The 20,765-nt window shown below is 38.5% G+C and overlaps 1 protein-coding gene across 1 annotated transcript in view; it reads right to left on the reverse strand.

The window, feature by feature from the left end:
* Positions 1–20,765, reverse strand: part of LOC115528404 (solute carrier family 5 member 4) — a 45,059-nt gene that overhangs the window by 5,280 nt on the left and 19,014 nt on the right. Inside the window, exons 7-13 of the mRNA XM_030336502.1 lie at positions 14,984–15,064; positions 12,226–12,446; positions 9,037–9,172; positions 7,903–8,010; positions 5,732–5,882; positions 2,801–2,969; positions 747–962 (exon numbers count right to left, since the gene is read on the reverse strand). Coding sequence (XP_030192362.1) covers positions 747–962; positions 2,801–2,969; positions 5,732–5,882; positions 7,903–8,010; positions 9,037–9,172; positions 12,226–12,446; positions 14,984–15,064 — 1,082 coding nt within the window. The remainder of the gene's footprint in view (positions 1–746; positions 963–2,800; positions 2,970–5,731; positions 5,883–7,902; positions 8,011–9,036; positions 9,173–12,225; positions 12,447–14,983; positions 15,065–20,765) is intronic.

Consider the following 20,765-nt stretch of genomic DNA (forward strand, 5'->3'; position numbering starts at 1 on the left):
TTTGGGTTGTTTCCATCTTTTTCTACTAGAAACATTTGCAGAGAAAATTTATATATATATTTCCTACTTGTAGAAGTATTTCTACACAATAAGTTCCTAGAAATGGGGATGTTGGTTCATAAGGTATGAGAATTTTAATTTTAATTGATAAATACTCCCCAATTGCCTTTCTACAAATTATGAAATTCATACATTCACCAATGATTTTGGAGTGTGGACATTCCCCAACATTCTTACCAACATTAGACATATTCATATTAAACTTTTTTGCCAATTTGAAAGGCATCTCATTCTATTTGTCTTTTTCCTGCCATCTGGTACCATGTACTTTTTTTTTTTTTAATCTCTGTATTGGTGTAGTTGTATTGTGTATGAAATTCTACTCATCCCCAAATAGTCCCAGGCCAGATTGCAACTCTGCTGTGAAGTCTTTTCCAATCTCTTAGGCAACACTAATTACTCTCTTTCTGGTATCCTATAACAAAGAGAAAGATTTATCTACTAAGTGCATTGTGAAGTTTTTTGAGGGTGAAGCCCATTTCCTAATACCCCAGAAGGCAAAGAACCCTTATTTATTTATTTACTTAGAGAACCCCAAGCAAGCTCCATGCCCAGTGCAGAGCCTGACACGGAGCTTGATCTCATGACGCTGGGATCATGACCTAAGCCAAAATCAAGAGTCTGTTGCTTAACTGACTGAGTCACCCAGGCACACCAAGAACTCTTATTTTAAAATGAGTACTCACATGTACATCAGGAATGGGTTTTGTTAACAGGGAAATTCCTAGGACAACTAGTATGGAAACAAAAAAGAGGATGATGGCAAAGTACAGATAGTGCACTCCACAGATGACCTTGGGACAGTCACTGGCAGCCAAGCAACTTCCTGTTCCATAGGCAAACTCTGCAATCATGCGAATAAGGCCAATCACAAGTCCAATGACTAGACCCCAGAAGGCTCCCTGCAAAAGAAACAAGAATAAAATCAGAGTACTTAGAAAAGATGAGAAGCTCATTTGAGTAGGTAACAATTATCATCCTACCTACTTTCTCCATTAAGAACCAATAATGGCTAACCCTGAGCATAAAGTCACCAAAGCAAGAAAAAGGTACAAATACATGTGTTTATTTAGTGATACTGAAATTTCATTGCATCAGACACTACTTCAGGGCACTACTGTACACTCTGACCCAAGCTTAAGTTTACCTTGAATTTTATTTTATATATAGATTTTATAAGTTGTGGCTTATTTTATAGAACAAACAGAACTATGGCTTATGTTACACAATTTACAGAGTTGTTATTAGATAGTTATGATAGTTCTATTAAGCTTTTGGCAATTAAGAGCATCTGTATTCTCTGAGAAGCTGGTGGGCTTGGAAACATATGTCCTCTAGTCCTCTGATCAAGATGTTATGTTCAAGGGGAAATGGTATTGCATAGACATTAAAAGCATGAGCTTTAGTTGGAGGAAGACCTGAATCTGAATCCCAAAATACTACTTACTAATACTAAATAACATTTGAAAAGCACATAAGATAATAACCTCTCTGTACCTATTCTTCATTTCAAAATTATAATAAAGTTAACAGTTGGAAACAATTAAGGGATTAAATGCCCACGATCCAAAATAATCAGTTACATATATTATAACAGAAATTAACATTTAAAAAATTTTTTTTAACGTTTATTTATTTTTGAGACAGAGAGAGACAGAGCATGAACGGGGGAGGGTCAGAGAGAGAGGGAGACACAGAATCTGAAACAGGCTCCAGGCTCTGAGCTGTCAGCACAGAGCCTGACGCCAGGCTCGAACTCACGGACCGTGAGACCATGACCTGAGCCGAAGTCGGAGGCTTAACCGACTGAGCCACCCAGACGCCCCTAGAAATTAACATTTTTAATTGTTACTAGAGTGGTAGGTTTTCTTCTAAGCACTTCACATTAAAATAAATCCCTTTTGGGGTGATAAATCCCCTGGGTGGCTCAGTTGAGTGTCCGACTTCGCTCAGATCATGATCTCACAGTTTGTGGGTTCCAGCCCGTGTTGGGCTCTGTGCTGACAGCTTGGAGCCCGGAGCCTGCTTTGGATTCTGTGTCGCCCCCTCTCTCTGCTCCTCCCCGACTCATGTTCTCTCTTGCTTTCACTCTCAAAAATAAATAAACATATGGGGCGCCTGGGTGGCGCAGTCGGTTAAGCGTCCGACTTCAGCCAGGTCACGATCTCGCGGTCCGTGAGTTCGAGCCCCGCGTCAGGCTCTGGGCTGATGGCTCAGAGCCTGGAGCCTGTTTCCGATTCTGTGTCTCCCTCTCTCTCTGCCCCTCCCCCGTTCATACTCTGTCTCTCTCTGTCCCAAAAATAAATAAACGTTGAAAAAAAAAATTAAAAAAAAAAATAAATAAACATAAAAAAATTAAAATAAATCCCTTTTAATCTTCACAGCAATCCTATAAAGTAGGCACTGTGATTATCTTCATTCTACACAGAATCAAATGGTTTGCTTAAGATCAAAGGATTGATAGAGCCAGGATTGGATTCTGTCAGTCTTACTCCAAAACTTGTGTTCCTTAGTATTGTGTCATATATGTATATATTTTGTAAGAAATATACAGACTGTACTATAAGTGTGCCCTATGTATGTACACACTTTAATGAGAATCAGGAATTATAGCTGAATACAATTAAAATTGAGATGGGCTTTGAGTTATATAAACAGGGTGGAAAGAATGCATTTTCCTACCAGTGAAAGAAAATATTCTCACTCCAGCAGGGAAGAAGTTTTCCGATTTTTTACTTACCTGTTCATTGACTCTTTTACAGAAGATGGCAAGCAGGAAGACAGCTGCAATTGGAGGCCCAAGGTAGCTAGAAATTGATTCTATATAATGGAATAGTTGTCCATTTTGAGATACCTGCACTAATGGGACCCACAAAATGCTGATGGCAATTAATAGAATGATAAATAGCCTGGAGAGAAAGCAAAATGATTTAAATATTAAACAAAAGCATTATTGGCACTTCCACTTGCTTTACAGTTCTTGATTCTTGTGGCCATTCATTGATTTTCCAAATAAAATCACACTCCTTGACCTCACATGAAGCCATGGAATGCTTAATGACCATAGGTTAGTAAAATGCCAATAAAGCAATTGCTTCTCTGTAAATAGCTTCAACTGTGAGGTTAAATGTCCATTCATAAAACAGTTCAAATGTCAGCAACTGGTTAATAATTTTCTAGTGCAATTTATGTAATGTATCAGTTAGGAAAAAAACACCACACTGTTTCTATGGTAAGTAATCATTTGTATGATAAAGAAAGCAGATCCCCATTTTGATCTTTTTTTTCCTAGCTTGAGAGAAACTAAGTCAGTTTTCACAGGTTGGAATTAAAATATCCTTTCTCCTAGCATGCTGAGTGAATTGGCCAGAAATGCTAATTTGTGCATGTTACTACCTGAGTACTTTGGCAGGTAGAAGGAGTTAGTAAAAAACTTTTTACAGGTCCTGTGGTCCAGGGAGAATAAGCTCAATATTCTGTACTTATTGTGCGAAGAAACACACATAATTTACTGGACTGTCTGCAAAAGGTCATTACTTCTCTGTGCTTATCTGAAACAGAGAGGTGGGGACTGGGAGAAATGGGGGACAGGCATTTGGGCAGGAGACTGAGGCACAAGTGTCTCATTGAAAGTTCACAAAACTGGGGCGCCTGGGTGGCGCAGTCGGTTAAGCGTCCGACTTCAGCCAGGTCACGATCTCGTGGTCCGTGAGTTCGAGCCCCGTGTCAGGCTCTGGGCTGATGGCTTGGAGCCTGGAGCCTGTTTCCGATTCTGTGTCTCCCTCTCTCTCTGCCCCTCCCCCGTTCATGCTCTGTCTCTCTCTCTGTCCCAGAAATAAATAAACGTTGAAAAAAAAAAAAGTTCACAAAACTTTTGCAACCTTGTAATAATTAAATGTGATAAACCATGGAAAGTCTGAGCATGATGCGTAGAGTATAATAAGGATTCAATAAATAATACCCACTGTCCTTGTCATGTACCTCTCTTGCTCGCTTATCTTCAGTTGTTTTCCATCATATGTGGAATAAAATCCAAAATCTTGTTATGGTTTAAATGGCCCTACATAATTTCACCTCTAGCTATCTTTCAGATCATGTTTCTTATCACTTTTCCACTTGCTTGTATGTGCCAACCTCACTCCTGCTGTCCTCACACCATACATATGACTGTTGTAAGAATTCAGCACTTACTGTTCCATCCCCACAGAGCCATGGGGCTCATTCCCACACTTCCCTGATGGTTGTGCATAAAGGCCACCTTCTCAGGGAAGACTCCCTGAACACCTGTCTTAAGTAACCCCCATATTTAATCTCACTTTAATTTTCTCCCTGCCACTTTTGCCATCAGATATAGAACATATTTATTAATTGTCTGTCTTGCCAACAAAGGTGTAAATCCCAGAAAGCAGGAAATTATTTTTTACATATATGTCCTTTTCCATATTTGTATTCTGGGATATAGAAGGCTTTTAATAAGAGAGAAAGAGAGAGAGAGAAACTCATTAATTTAAAATAGAGACTTAAAGGGTATTCATACCCAAGATCATATGCCTATTGGTAGACTTCTGCATCCTGGGCTTACTGAATTCAGGTCCAACACTTTCTCTACTACAGAAACACAGATGCTTTATTGCTCTTCCTCTCCTATAACGTCCAGAGTGAAGATCTGGACCAAGTGAGCCCTTGGAATTTTCCTTGCAAATGCTTAATTTACTAAGTGATTGTTACTGTCTTCAGCAAAGCAGTATCTTTTACATAGGTAGTCAGGTTCTCTTGATACTCCATTTCTTTTTTTTTTAATTTTTAGCATTTATTTAGTATTGAGAGACAGAGAAAGACAGAGCATGAGTAGGGGAGGGGCAGGAAGAGAGGGAGACACAGAATCCAAAGCAGGCTCCAGGCTCTGAGCTATCAGTACGGAGCCTAACACGGGGCTTGAACTCAGGAACAATGAGATCATGACCTGAGCTGAAATCAGATACTTAACTGACTGACCCACCCAGGTGCCCCCTCTTGATACTCCATTTCTTAATGAGTGCAGTTGATAAACTACTGTGTAGTAGTGTGTGGATGACTTAATCTGTGACTTCCTTCATGTGATATACATGGAAACTTCTAGAGACTGCTTTAACCCCATGAAACTTTATACCCCATGAAAACCACTGGAGTTTCATGAAGATATGGTTGGAAGAGAGTGTGAGGGGAGGAAGAAATAAGAGACAATCAGAGGCATTTGAAAACCCTTAAAAGCAACTATTTCGTTTAAAAGTATGACCCTGGGGTGCCTGGGTGGCTCAGTCAGTTGAGCATCTAACTTGGCTCAGGTCTGATCTCACTGTTCCTGAGTTCAAGCCCTGTGTTAAGCTCAGTGCTGACAGCTCAGAACCTGGAGCCCGCTTTGGATTCTGTGTTTCCCTCTCTCTCTGGCCCTCCCCCACTCGCACTCTGTGTCTCTCTTTCTCAAAAATAAATAAACCTTAAAAAAAAAAGTATGACCTCAAGTTTCCTATCTGGAAAGAAATAAAGTTGGATTAAATATCCTCTTAATATCCCTTTCCCACTCTAGAATTCTATTATTTGTTTCACTGAACCCAAGAAGGAGAAGGTTCTAGTTCGCTTGTATTTCTGTGCTTTCCAGAGAAATTTTAGACAGAAACCAGGATTTTCTCACCGTCCTGTTATAAGAAGCTCTTTCTCTGATGCCTGTTTCCTAATCTTGGTGTACAGGTCCATGGTAAAGAGGGTGCTAGCACTGTTGAAGATGGAGGTCATGGAGCTCATGAGAGAGGCCAACATGACTGACAGCATCAGACCTCGCAGTCCTGGGGCCAGATGAGAGTGCAAACATTAGTTAGGAATTGGACTCCATGATTTATGAGGGCCTTGCTAAACCAGAGTCATTCAAAAGTGTCACCTGGAACATTTACCAACTGATGTGCCTGTCAACGCATATCATCATGTAGCATTTCCTGCAAATTTCCTGGTGATTTGAGAATGATCCAGTACAGAATTTTAGTTTTAAATGTAAACTTAGAGATCATTTGCTGGAACCTAAATTTGGGAGAGAGGAATAGTGTTGTAACATCTTTCTTTGGGGAGAACCTCTTGGCTTCCTGAAGACTTAGAGAACTAGAGAGGGAAAAGCCTAGTAAGCAGTTCTGTTAAAGAAGTTTTTGTTGGGAAAAGCAAAGAGTTTTGGGATATTATGGTAACTTCATCCTCCACTTCCCTCTGCTTATTAATAATGCCCCTAAAACTCCTAAGACAAAGTGTGGAATGAGATGGATGGGTGATGTCACTTGTGGGTCATGTTCCCTTCTTCCTGACAATGCTCATGTGTGTCAGGGAGGAGAAAGATTGAAGAAGTATTAGCTGACCTTTGAAGGTATAAGATCACCTGGTTGTTCCTGAGCCCCATACTCTGCTCTGTTACTGACCACACAGATCACCTTCTAGCATCCTAATAATTTACTTTTGCCCCATGTGTCATTTATTTTGTATCTCATGAAACTAGAATGTGAGTTCCAAGGTATAGGGGATTTTGTGCTTATTTCACTGATGTTTTCTTTTCTTTTTTAATTTTTTAAGTGTTTATTTATTTTTGAGAGAGAAAGACAGAACATGAGTGGGGAAGGGGTAGAGAGAGAGAGAGAGAGGGAGGCACAGAATCTAAACCGGCTCCAGGCTCTGAGCCATCAGCAGAGAGCCCAACATGGGGCTTGAACTCAGAAATGGCGAGATCATGACCTGAGCTGAAGTTGGTCACCTAACCGACTGAGCCACCCAGGTGCCCCTCACTGATGTTTTCTAAGCACCAGGGCAGGCTCTGGCACATAGTAGGCACTCAATAAACAGCTGTAAATTAAATATATTGAGGCATATTATTTGGGTATAACTGGTGTAGAGAAAGCAGGCTAAATCATTAACATCTAGTTTTCTGAGTTTGTAAGTTTGTGTTTATGCAACTCTTTTATTGACAAATCCATCACTTAAATGCTCTTGATTGTCTTGGAAGACAATCTTGAATCTAAAGGAGTAAGGATTCTTCTAGGAATTATATCTGATTCATCTCTGTATTCCCCAGGCTCAGCACCGGACTGGTAGCCTATGGAAAGTGCTCAAGAAATGTCGGATGAAGCCAATTGAATTAATGGAAGTTAGCATTATTAAGGATTATGCCATAATCTTTCCTCATGGACCATTTATACACTAGGTCTCTGAGGCAGTCCCAGCATGAACATATTTTTTCCAGCTTTATTGAGGTATGACTGACAAATAACAATTGTATATAGTTAAGATGTATAATGTGATGTTTTTATACATGTATACATTGTGAAATGATTACCATAATCAAGCTAGTTAACATAACCGTCACCTCACATAACAGTTTTCTTGTTTTGTGGTGAGAATATCAAACTTTAAACATACATTCTTATTAACTATAATCTCCCTACTGTACATTAGTTCTCCAGAACTTATTCATCTTATAACTGAAAGTTTGTACCCTTTGAAATCTTCCCATTTCCCCCACCCCCAGCCCCTGGAAACCACCATTGTACTCTCTGCTTGTATGAGTTCCACTTGTTAAGATTCCACATATAAGCGACATTGTGTGCTTTTTTGTCTTTCTGTATCTGGTTTATCTCACTTAGCATAATGTCTTCCAGGTTCATCTATATTGTTGTTGCACTTGGCAGATTTTCATTTTTTTTAAAGGTTGACATTAATAGATAATGATATTCCATTATCTATATCTATACTTATTATCTATCTATCTATCTATCTATCTATCTAACTCTCATCACATTTTCTCCATTCATTTGAGTGTGGACCTTTTCTTACCATCAGGCATCAGTTCCAGCACCATCACTGGGTAGGCATAGTTAGTACAACCGACTTCAATGCCACAATGTTTCACACATTCAGAAGGTACAACACAGGCCACCTTCTCTGAGGGGGGAATTCAGATAAGTGGGTTCAGTGAGTGGGGCCCAAACAGGTAAGATCTACAACCATTTGACATAGAGACAAGTTGTAAGATGATAAGTAAGAGGAGAGACATTTGCTTGGAAATTGGAGATTCAACCTTGAACTCCATACCATAGATCTGGTCCTTCTTCACCCAGAATATGACTTCCTAAGTGTCTCATACCTGTACCTCCCCTTGCACTGACCTAAGGGGCAGGGCTCCTCTTTGGGATGTGGCCCAGCTATTGCATTAGAGCAATTAGGGGGAGCTGATTCCATCCTCCAGAAAAGCTGCAAGAACATAAATTCTCCCAGAGGCACAGAACTCCAGATGAAACAATCACAACAGCCACAACAACAAAATAGAAATTAGTTTTGTGTCTAGTCATTTAGTTCAGTGTTTTCTACCTACAGCTAAGAAGTGTCATTTGTGATCATTATTGGGGTGATTGCTCATGTGGGATGAGGCCTCCCTTCACTGTGGCAGTTGTACAATACCTTGTTGATTCTTTTTTTACTTAAACAATATTATGACAACAGATAGCAAAAAATGATTTAAAAAATCCCATAGAATACTGACACCTTAACACATTAGCTTCTTTTAGTTTTTTTATTCCTTTCTAATCTTTTTCCAGACAGAAGTGTCTTTTTGCATAACTATGGCAATTGTTGAGATAATATTTTGTAGTCTGCTTTTTACCCTTAAACATAATAACTTCAGCATTTGACCACAATTTGAGAAAGTCTTCAGTCCTTATGTGTAATTTTCCATAAAGGGGGTATTTAATAATTTCTTTGGCCATTCCTTATTAGTTGGATATATATGTGTCAAATATGCCAAATTTTCCTGCTTCTGACATTCTGCAAAATCTGTTCTCTTCACCTGGATTTGTGTTTTAACTTCCATACATAATGGGTTTTCTAGCTTATCAAGGTTTTAATACATATTAAAACCAGTATTTAGAATTCAAGCATACAAGAAAGAGGACTTATGAATCAATGGCTTGCCTGTGTATAGGATGCGGCTGATCATTCCTGGCATTACCATGAGGAACATGGGCAGCAGCTTCAGGTACCCACACATGATGCAGGCAGCTTTCACATGAGACATGTTCTTGCCTGATAGGCAGCGCTGCACAATAACCTGCCAGAAGAACATGACATAGTCATGAAGCAACTAGAGGATGATCCAAAGAAGGGGAGTGCCTCTTTTCAAGGATTAATGTTACAATAAGATATGGGATCATGAGTAGTGGAAAATAATCAGCTTCAGAGTAAAATCAGAACTCTAATCCCTGCTCCTCTTACATGAGTATTTGACTTTGTGAGAATCAGCTTTCTCATCTTTAAGAGTGTTATCTCTTGTAGGATATTCTGAATATTTGGTATAATGTTTGTAAGACTCTTGGTACATAGAAGTCAATACCCATCACTACTATCAAAATGTTTGCAGCTCCTAGGCTGCATTGCAACAATGACCATGTACTTGTCCAGGTACAAAGCTGTCACTACTGATCTTTGCCACAAGTCGTGTGTTTAAGTTGTGCATTTAATGTTGTAGGCACCAAATAAGCCACATACCCATCAGTATCTCTCTACTGTTAGGGATCAACTGTCCATATGGAAAATCAAGCCCATTGCCATAGAAACAACAGAGTCAGGCAGCCATCAGAAGAGAACCTTGAGACATTCATCTCTAGATATGAATCAGTTATGAATAAAATATTGTGGTCCTGGGAAATTCAATGCATATAATCTCATAATTTCCACTTAAGTTGTGTAATCTCTTGACTAAGAATTTTCTAGAAAAACAGGATTTCTACCCATAATGCCATTGCTTCTTGACATTTTTCTTCTCAAGGAATGTCAGAAAATGGCGATGACTTTTTCTGCTTACTTTTCTTTGGAGAGACAAATCTATTAGGGATAGCAACAATGTCACTCAGTGCTGGGGGAGCAGGTGCTATCCTTAGACAGAAGGCTTGAAGCAGAAAGTTGGAGGGACAATACAAATTATATGTAAAACAGGGGATTCCTGTCAGAAAATAAGCAGGGTCCGGGTATCAGATCTAAGGGTGAATATGAGGCCACCTAAATATAGGAGATAAGTCATGTGGTCAGTGGCAAAATATAAACAATAAAGATTTTTGCACAAATCAGTGAAAGAGTACATTCTTTGGGAGACATGTTGATAAAATCAGTTTATTATATAGAGAAAAAGAAAAATTATCTCACACTGATACAAGTGACCATTGATCCAAGATAGTCCATTTTGGACCATTGATCCCAAAATGTGAAATTTTAAGTTTGACTTGACCGAGACTATCTGGGGTGAAAAAAACTTCAAAACAGAAAACAAAACAAACTTACATGCTATAAAAAGAAACATACAGAAAACCAAAAATAAGATCTTGGGGGTCATAAATACAAAGGCAGAAAAACTGAAGGATAATATTGAGGTAATCTCCTAGAAAATAGAGCAAAAAGACCAAGATATGGTAGATGTGGAGGAAAGATAAGAACACTAGAAAACCAGTTGAGGAAGACCAACACCCAAAGTGGAAGTTCTCCAAAGGAAAACAAAATGCAAGAAATCAAAGAATTCCACCAATTCATTAAAGACATCCATTACTATATTAAACTTGTTCACAGTAGCCCATCACAGTGAACAAAAAAAGACCTACACACAATAGCACATTGTATGAAGTTTCAGAACACTGAGGACAAAGGCAAGATAAACTTCCAGAGAGAAAAGACACGTTACATCCAAAGGATCAAGAATAACTTCAGGCTTTTCAACAGCAATGGTGGAAGTCAAAAGATGGTAATTTATGGCTGGAAAATTATTTAAGGCCTAGAAATGTGTACATGGCCAGAGAATCAATTTGGGAAAAGTTGGAGTGAAGACATCTTCAAACATGAAGACAAATTCACAATAGATGTATCTCCTGTGTTTCTCAGGAACTTACTGGAGAATTCAATTGCCCTGAAAGAAGTAAACCAAGAAAGAAGATGATGTGGGATACTTGAAATATGATATATAATCCAAGGATGAGCCAAAGAGAACCCCAAATATGGTAGTAAAGGGGGTCCTGGATTAGGATGGGCACTAGGCAGAGAACAACCCAGCAGTTTGTGAGAGTCCAAAGGTTTTAAGAGAAAATGAGAAAAAGAGTTGGTAGGATATTTGATGTGTTTGCAAGTACACATCAAGGAGATTTAGGCAGTCTGCAGAAAGCTTGGTGTTTAATAAGTAATAATTACCAAGAAAATTTAAAACACAAAAAATAAGACTTATTTATTCTAGAGAAAAGAAAAAGCTAAAGAAAAATCAATCAGAGAATATCATGTGGCTTAGCTGTGGATTATATTTATGTAGCCACAAAAATGGTAGCACTGAATGCTGATCTCACCAAAATTGTGACTTTGTTTTACTGGAAGATGGAGGATTGAAAATAAAAAATTGAAAGAGCTAGGGGCGCCTGGGTGGCTCAGTCAGTCAAGCGTCCGACTTCAGCTCAGATCATGACCTCACAGTTTGTGAATTTGAGCCCTGCGTTGGGCTCTGTGCTGACAGCTCGTAGCCTGCAGCCTGCTTTGGATTTTGTGTCTCCCTCTCTCTCTGCCCTTTCCCTGCTTACACTCTGTCTGTCTCTCTCTCTCAAAAATAAATAATAAAAACATTAAAAAAAGAAAAAAAAAGAAAAGAAAGAGCTAAACCCTCATCTTTCATTATTGGAAGCCAGTGTAAAAATCCTAAAACTGGAAAACCAAAAGGGATCAATAGAAACATTTATTTAAATCACCTGGGGAACAAATTTACAAGCAAATTCTGATTCAGTGGGTCTGGGTAGCATCTGAGAACAGTTATTTCTAATGAGCTTCAAGGTGACATTCACTCCAATGGTACACAGGCCATGCATTGAGTACAAGGATTTAGAGAAGAAACATACATACCAAAATACCTAACCAAAGGAGTCAATAATGTTTGCTTTTGAGAGTCAAGAAATGAGTAGAGAGCAGGACACCAGACAACTATTTATCATAACAAGACTTGTAGAAGTGTTTGACTCTTTAAATGATGTGTGTTTGTGCATGTGTATGTGTATATATGTGTACAAAATAGAAACTAGATGCTTTTATATGAGGAGAAAAAGAACAACATAAACATATTTACACACCACACACATACTTCACCTGATCTGTGCACCAGTACCACACAGCAACAATGGTCATTCCAAATATCATTCCTGGCCATGGAATATCTCCAGTGACAGCATCTCGGAAGATGTGAAAGGAGTCAGCCTGAGGAGTGTAGCACTTGGGATTGATTGTCAGGTTGTCCCCCTCAACTATGGATGGGATGGCATTCATGTACTTCTCTGTAAAACTCTCATAACCTCCCACTTTAGCAAATGCTGCAAAGGTATTGGATAAAATGAAATGTTATACACAAATCTAAGACATCTGTTGTTCATAATTATTCCTTTGTGGTGGAAGTGTCCAATCATCTCCAATCAGCCTGGTCAAATCCTTAGTGTTCTCAGAGGACTCATGTCTTTCTAATACTACTGGCATTGGTAATGCTATCATGCTTTCACAATGTACAGGAAGCAAATCACCCTTTAACTTTTCTTCTTATTGAAAATTTTCTTCTTCTCTTGAAAATTTTTAGTGTCTATGCTTATGGTAAAAATAAAAATTGTTATCCAACAGACTGATATTGATATCTCACAACCATCTAGAACAGAGATAAAACATGAAGATGAGGTAACAGAGTGAGCCTAACAATTAGCCATCAGAAAGCCCCTACTCCTCTGAATGGACCAGAAGTAATGGTCTCTGTTCCTGATATAAAGTCTGGCTGTTTTGACTTTATGCACAGTCTGTTTTTTGGTGCAATACTGACTGTATTCTTTCTATGTTACAACAAAAAATGGGAAGATAAGGAGCAGAAATTAGAGGCAGCAGTTTATGTATGGTGAGGTGAAATGGTGAGGCTCAGCCTGCGGGCGGGGGGGCTGGAAAGGCAAGAGAGGTGTAGAAAAGAACCATAATGAGAATGTATGGGTGGCTCAGTCAGTTAAGTGTCTGACTCTTGATTTCGGCTAAGGTCATGATCTCATGGTTTGTGGGATCGAGCCCCACATCAGGCTCTGCATTGGCAGTGTGGAGCCTGCTTGGGATTCTCTCTCTGCACTTTCTCTTTCAAAATAAATAAATAAATTAATTAACTAAAAAAAAGAACCATAATGGATGGAAACCTTAGAAAGAAGAAGGATGAGCCCAGGCTTCTCAGCCCACTTAGTATAGTTTCAAATAGTGCAAAATTCATCTGAGTATCATATATCTGTAGAGTTGAGGTTGACATTATTTTACTTTTTCATTACTTATTTCATTTAGCATCAAAAATGTTTGCATGTGGGGCGCCTGGGTGGCGCAGTCGGTTAAGCGTCCGACTTCAGCCAGGTCACGATCTCGTGGTCCGTGAGTTCGAGCCCCGCGTCGGGCTCTGGGCTGATGGCTCGGAGCCTGGAGCCTGTTTCAGATTCTGTGTCTCCCTCTCTCTCTGCCCCTCCCCCGTTCATGCTCTGTCTCTCTCTGTCCCCAAAATAAATAAACGTTGAAAAAAAAATGTTTGCATGTGCCAAACATTGTGATGGGATTATATGCAAAATGAATGTACAAGGCAGGATCCCAATACAAAGGAGGATACAGACAATACAAGGAAATTGTTCTGTTAAGGGGAATATTGTTTGTGACAACAATACATGAAGAATGCTGGAAGATGAGAGATTCCATCCTAAGGATGGGAGAAGGCTTAGAGAGGTTGATGCCAGAGGTCCATCACCAAAGCCAGACACCAAAGAACCATAAATAAGAATATCAAAGAAGTCCTGGTTAACTAAATAGAAAGTTTGTAAAGAATTGGTCCTAGCGATGGCCTCTGGAGCAGCACTTTCAGTAATGATAGAACTTTCGGTAATGATAGAATTCTATATATTCTATATCTGTGCTGTCAAATATGAAAACTACTAGCTATATATTAAGCGCTTGAAATATGGCTAGGCAAATCAGAAACTGAATTTTACATTTTGATTAATTTATTTTTTATTGTTTTTTAATTTAAATAGCCATATGTGACCAATCGCATTCATTTTGTGTCAAAATCATCAACTCTTTTTGTGCATTTGTTGTCTTTGCAGTTCTGTCAGTTTTTGCTTCATATTATCTTCAAGCCCTGTGATTAGGGTTCATGAATATTCACAACTGTATTCAGTGCAGCTTGAGTGGATGGAATATGGTGGCTGCAGGACAGAGGAGAGATGAAAAGACACTTATTTTCATCTTATATCCTTTTTACTGTATGCGTGGATTTCCTGTCCAAAGTTAAATAAGTAGCATAATAAAAGAAAACAAAAACAGGGAAGCTATAAGTTAAATTCATCAGTAGTGCTTGCTGCATGACTTAAGAGAAATATACAAACTGTGTTTGTATATTCTAACAATAGAGGGAGTAACATACTTGAATAATTTCCATCTGAAACAGTCACAGTGAAGTTAATAGTCAGTTGTCTTAAACTGTTCTTACTATTTAATACTTATTTTTATGAAGATTCTACATAATGGTTTATGTGCATTGAATCCAGTGCACCAATAGTTGTGTAAAATTATCAACCCAGTGACACTGATTTTGTCTATTTCAAACACAAACATATTAAGATTAAAACTGAGGAATAATTTTTTAAAGAAAGTAAAGTTCTTCCCCCCTCATTTTCTCATGCTGAGGTAGTACAGCAAGAAATTAGGCAGATGCTTCAATGATGTATTATATGTATATCAAAAAGTATGACCAGGTAGAACAGGGAGGCAGTAGTAAAGAGCAGATGGACTGAACAGACACAAATCTCATGATTTCCAGCCCCAGGGCACTGCTCCCACTGTCATCACTTACCGTACCCCATGAGAATAAAGGAACCGATCAGCATGATGATGGTCTGGAGGGTGTCTGTGTAAATAACTGAGGCCAAGCCCCCTGTGTAGAGAAAGAAAAGAATCAGGATATTTTTTCCCTGCACTCTCATCTCTTTGCCTTCACTTTTAGGTTTTCCTCAAACCAAACCCTAGAAACTCAGCAAAGAATATATGAAAAGTTCTTGACTGGGCCACAAGCTCCTCTTGGCATCATTATCTCCTTAGTATTTATGTGTCACATTAACCCTCTTGTCTCCCTTATCTTGCCTTGACTCAAAGTTTCTATGAATTATACTGGAATTTCACCCTTATGTGAGTTTTTGAATACCAAATAGCAGAAAAGGCAAAACTTTTGGAACCAGAGTATATTATGCTAAGTGAAATAAGTTAGTCAAAAACAAATACCATATGATTTTGCTCATAATTAAAAAGCAAAACAGATGAACATAGTGGAGGGAAGGAAAAATAAAATAATATATAAACAGAGAGGGAGGCAAACCGTAAGAGACTCTTAAATATAGAGAACAAACTGAGGTTGCTGGAGGTGAGTTGGGTGGGGGGATGGGCTAAACTGGCGATTGGCATTAAGGAGGGCACTTGCTGGGATGAGCACTGGGTGTTATATGTTATAAGTGATGAATCACTAATTCTATTCCTAAAACCATTATTACAATATATACTAACTAACTTGAATTGAAAAAAAAGTTTAAAAGAAAGAAAAGGCAATACTTCATTATCATGAAAGTTTTTCCCTTAACTATCTCTCAATTCACTCCATTTAGCACAGTATACTAGTTCTCAAAAAATAGGGCAAAGCAATTTTTGCTCTAGTATTGGAACATATCATTGTTTCATAAGTTGAATGCCAGATATAGCTGTTGACTTGTGTTTTGCTCGAGTGTTATGCAAACAGCAACTTCTTTTTCAACTCTAGACTTGCTAGACTCTCAGCCAACAAGCTATTTCCTTCTAAGAGTATCATGGGAAAACAAGGCTGATCGTAAATAGAAGACTTATGTCTTCATCTTTCATTTATTTTGAAACATATGCTATATGTATGAAAATTGCTCTAGAACTATCTTGATTGTTCCAGCTGTTATTTTTCTTTATTTTTTCCAACTAAACTTGTATAGTTTCATTTTCATAAGTTAGTAAGTGTTGGATGCTAGGCCCATGAGAGCCTGCTTGGACCATTGCCACATACTTTATCCCAACAACCAACTCACTGCTCCAGTTCTTCTCTCCTGATTCTGCCTTTCAGAGCCCAGGCATCCTGTACTTATTTGGGTACTGCCTTGGATTTGTCAATCCCATGTCTGAGCTGCTATTTCATTTTGACTTTCCATGTGTATGCTATGCTGGATTCCAAATGGCAATCTGGGCCCTAAACAAAAAGCTGAGACAAATCACCATTTCCCCACTGTACCTACCACATCATTATCTTCAGTCAAGGTGCTTACACCTAATAGTGAGGATTTTTTTTTTTTGAAATGGAAATGTTCTGGATATGCAGAGTCAAATGCTTCCTTCTCAGTTTAGTAATTAACTTTAAAAAATTTTAATTCCAATATAGTTAACATATGGTGTTATATTAGTTTCAGTTATACAATATAGGATTCAATAATTCCATACATCACCCATTGCTCATCACAATGAGTGCACTCCTTAAGCCCCACCACCTATTTCACCCATTCCCAACACACCTCCCTTCTGATAACTATCACTTTGTTCTCTATAGTTAAGAGGCTGTTTCTTAGTTTGTCTCTCTCTCTCTTTTCTTTTCCTTTGCTCATTTGTTTTGTTTCTTAAATTCCACATATGAGTGAAATAATATGGTATTTGTCTTTTCTGACTAATTTATTTCACTTAGCATTATACTCCTTAGCTCCATCTGTGTTGCTGCAAATGGCAAGATTTCATTCTTTTTTATGGCTGAATAATATTCCATGATGTGTGTGTGTGTGTGTGTGTGTGTGTGTGTGTGTGTATCAACATAATCTTTATCCATTTATCTATCATAGGACACTTGGGCTGCTTCCATAATTTGGCTATTGTAAATAACGCTGTTATAAACATATGGGTGCATGTATCCCTCCAAATTAGTTTTTGTTTTTTGTCTTTTTTTGAGTAAATACCCAGTGTGATTACTGGGTCATAGGGTAGTTCTATTTTTAACTTTTTGAGTAAACCCCATACTGCTTTCCAGTGGTTGCACCAGTTTGCATTACCACAAACAGTGCACAAGAGTTCCTTTTTCTTCACATTCTTGCCAAAACTTGCTTCTTGTGTTGTTGATTTTAGCCATTCTGACAGGTGTGAGGTGAATCTCATTGTAATTTTGATTTGAATTTTCCTGATAGTGATGGTGAACATCTTTTCATGTGTCTGTTGGCCATCTGTACGTCTTCTTTGGAGAAATGTCTGTTCATGTCTTCTGCCCATTTTTTAACTGGATTATTTTTTATTTTTTTTATTTTTTTGGTGTTGAGTTGGATAAATTCTTTATATATGTTGGATACTAACCCTTTATAGAATATATCATTTACAGATATTTTTTCCCAGTTGGTAGGTTCCCTTTTAGTTTTATTGGTTGTCTCCTTTGCTGTGCAGAAGGTTTTTATTTTGATGAAGTCCCAATAGTTTATTTTTGTTTTTATTTCCACTGCCTCAGGAGACATCTAGAAAGCAGTTGCTATGGCCAATGTCAGAGAAATTACTGCCCGTGCTCTCTTTAAGTATTTTTATTGTTTCCAGTCTCACATTTAAGTCTTTCATCCATTTTGATTTGTGTGTGTGTGTGTGTGTGTGTGTGTGTGTGTGGTGTAAGTGAGTGGTCCAGTTTCATTCTTCTGTATGTTCACCCTCCAGTTTTCCCAATACCATTGGCTGAAGAGACTGTCTTTTTCTCATTGGATATTCTTTCCTGCTTTGTGAAAGATTAAATGATCATATAATTGTGGGTTTATTTCTGGGTTTTCTATTCTGTTCTATTGACCTATGTATTATTGGTGTGCCAGTACCATACTGCCTTGATGACTACAGCCTTGTGATGTAACTTGAAATCCAGAATTGTGATTTCTCCAGCTTTGATTTTTCTTTTTCAAAATTCTTTTGGCTATTTGAGGTCTTTTCAGGTTCCATACAAATTTTAGGATTGTTTGTTCCTGCGTTGTGAAAAATGCTTTTAGTATTTTGATAGAGATTATATTAAATATGTAGATTGCTTTGGGTAGTATAGACATTTTAACAATATTCATTCTTCTGATCCATGAATATGGAATGTCTTTCCATTTCTTTGTGTTGTCTTTGTTTCCTTTCATCAGTGTTTTATAGTTTGCAGAATACAGGTCTTTCACCTCTTTGGCTAGGCTTATTCCTACATATCATATTATTTTTGGTGCAATTGTAAATGGGATTCATTTCTTTTTTCTTTTTTAATTTTTAACATTTACTTATTTTTGAGAGGCAGAACATGATGGGGGAGGGGCAGAGAGAGAGACACACACACAGAATCCAAAGCAGGCTCCAGGCTTTGAGCTGTCAGCACAGAGACCGAATCGCAAGATCATGACCTGAGCCATAGTCGTATGTTTTTTTTTTTTTTTATATATATGAAATTTATTGACAAATTGGTTTCCATACAACACCCAGTGCTCATCCCAAAAGGTGCCCTCCTCAATACCCATCACCCACCCTCCCCTCCCTCCCACCCCCCATCAACCCTCAGTTTGTTCTCAGTTTTTAAGAGTCTCTTATGCTTTGGCTCTCTCCCACTCTAACCTCTTTTTTTTTTTTCCTTCCCCTCCCCCATGGGTTCCTGTTAAGTTTCTCAGGATCCACATAAGAGTGAAACCATATGGTATCTGTCTTTCTCTGTATGGCTTATTTCACTTAGCATTACACTCTCCAGTTCCATCCACGTTGCTACAAAAGGCCATATTTCATTTTTTCTCATTGCCACATAGTATTCCATTGTGTATATATACCACAATTTCTTTATCCATTCATCAGTTGATGGACATTTAGGCTCTTTCCATAATTTGGCTATTGTTGAGAGTGCTGCTATGAACATTGGGGTACAAGTGCCCCTATGCATCAGTACTCCTGTATCCCTTGGATAAATTCCTAGCAGTGCTATTGCTGGGTCATAGGGTAGGTCTATTTTTAATTTTCTGAGGAACCTCCACACTGCTTTCCAGAGCGGCTGCACCAATTTGCATTCCCACCAACAGTGCAAGAGGGTTCCCGTTTCTCCACATCCTCTCCAGCATCTATAGTCTCCTGATTTGTTCATTTTGGCCACTCTGACTGGCGTGAGGTGATACCTGAGTGTGGTTTTGATTTGTATTTCCCTGATAAGGAGCGACGCTGAACATCTTTTCATGTGCCTGTTGGCCATCCGGATGTCTTCTTTAGAGAAGTGTCTATTCATGTTTTCTGCCCATTTCTTCACTGGGTTATTTGTTTTTCGGGTGTGGAGTTTGGTGAGCTCTTTATAGATGTTGGATACTAGCCCTTTGTCCGATATGTCATTTGCAAATATCTTTTCCCATTCCGTTGGTTGCCTTTTAGTTTTGTTGGTTGTTTCCTTTGCTGTGCAGAAGCTTTTGATCTTCATAAGGTCCCAGTAATTCACTTTTGCTTTTAATTCCCTTGCCTTTGGGGATGTGTTGAGTAAGAGATTGCTACGGCTGAGGTCAGAGAGGTCTTTTCCTGCTTTCTCCTCTAAGGTTCTGATGGTTTCCTGTCTCACATTTAGGTCCTTTATCCATTTTGAGTTTATTTTTGTGAATGGTGTGAGAAAGTGGTCTAGTTTCAACCTTCTGCATGTTGCTGTCCAGTTCTCCCAGCACCATTTGTTAAAGAGGCTGTCTTTTTTCCATTGGATGTTCTTTCCTGCTTTGTCAAAGATGAGTTAGCCATACGTTTGTGGGTCTAGTTCTGGGGTTTCTATTCTATTCCATTGGTCTGTGTGTCTGTTTTTGTGCCAATACCATGCTGTCTTGATGATGACAGGTTTGTAGTAGAGGCTAAAGTCTGGGATTGTGATGCCTCCTGCTTTGGTCTTCTTCTTCAAAATTCCTTTGGCTATTCGGGGCCTTTTGTGGTTCCATATGAATTTTAGGATTGCTTGTTCTAATTTCGAGAAGAATGCTGGTGCAATTTTGATTGGGATTGCATTGAATGTGTAGATAGCTTTGGGTAGTATTGACATTTTGACAATATTTATTTTTCCAATCCATGAGCAGGGAATGTCTTTCCATTTCTTTAAATCTTCTTCAATTACCTTCATAAGCTTTCTATAGTTTTCAGCATACAGATCCTTTACATCTTTGGTTAGATTTATTCCTAGGTATTTTATGCTTCTTGGTGCAATTGTGAATGGGATCATTTTCTTTATTTGTCTTTCTGTTGCTTCATTGTTAGTGTATAAGAATGCAACTGATTTCTGGACATTGATTTTGTATCCTGCAACTTTGCTGAATTCATGTATCAGTTCTAGCAGACTTTTGGTGGAGTCTATCGGATTTTCCATGTATAATATCATGTCGTCTGCAAAAAGCGAAAGCTTGACTTCATCTTTGCCAATTTTGATGCCTTTGATTTCCTTTTGTTGTCTGATTGCTGATGCTAGAACTTCCAGCACTATGTTAAACAACAGCGGTGAGAGTGGGCATCCCTGTCGTGTTCCTGATCTCAGGGAAAAAGCTCTCAGTTTTTCCCCGTTGAGGATGATGTTAGCTGTGGGCTTTTCATAAATG

This window comes from Lynx canadensis, chromosome D3 (genome assembly GCF_007474595.2).
Source record: "Lynx canadensis isolate LIC74 chromosome D3, mLynCan4.pri.v2, whole genome shotgun sequence".
NCBI lineage: Eukaryota > Metazoa > Chordata > Mammalia > Carnivora > Felidae > Lynx > Lynx canadensis.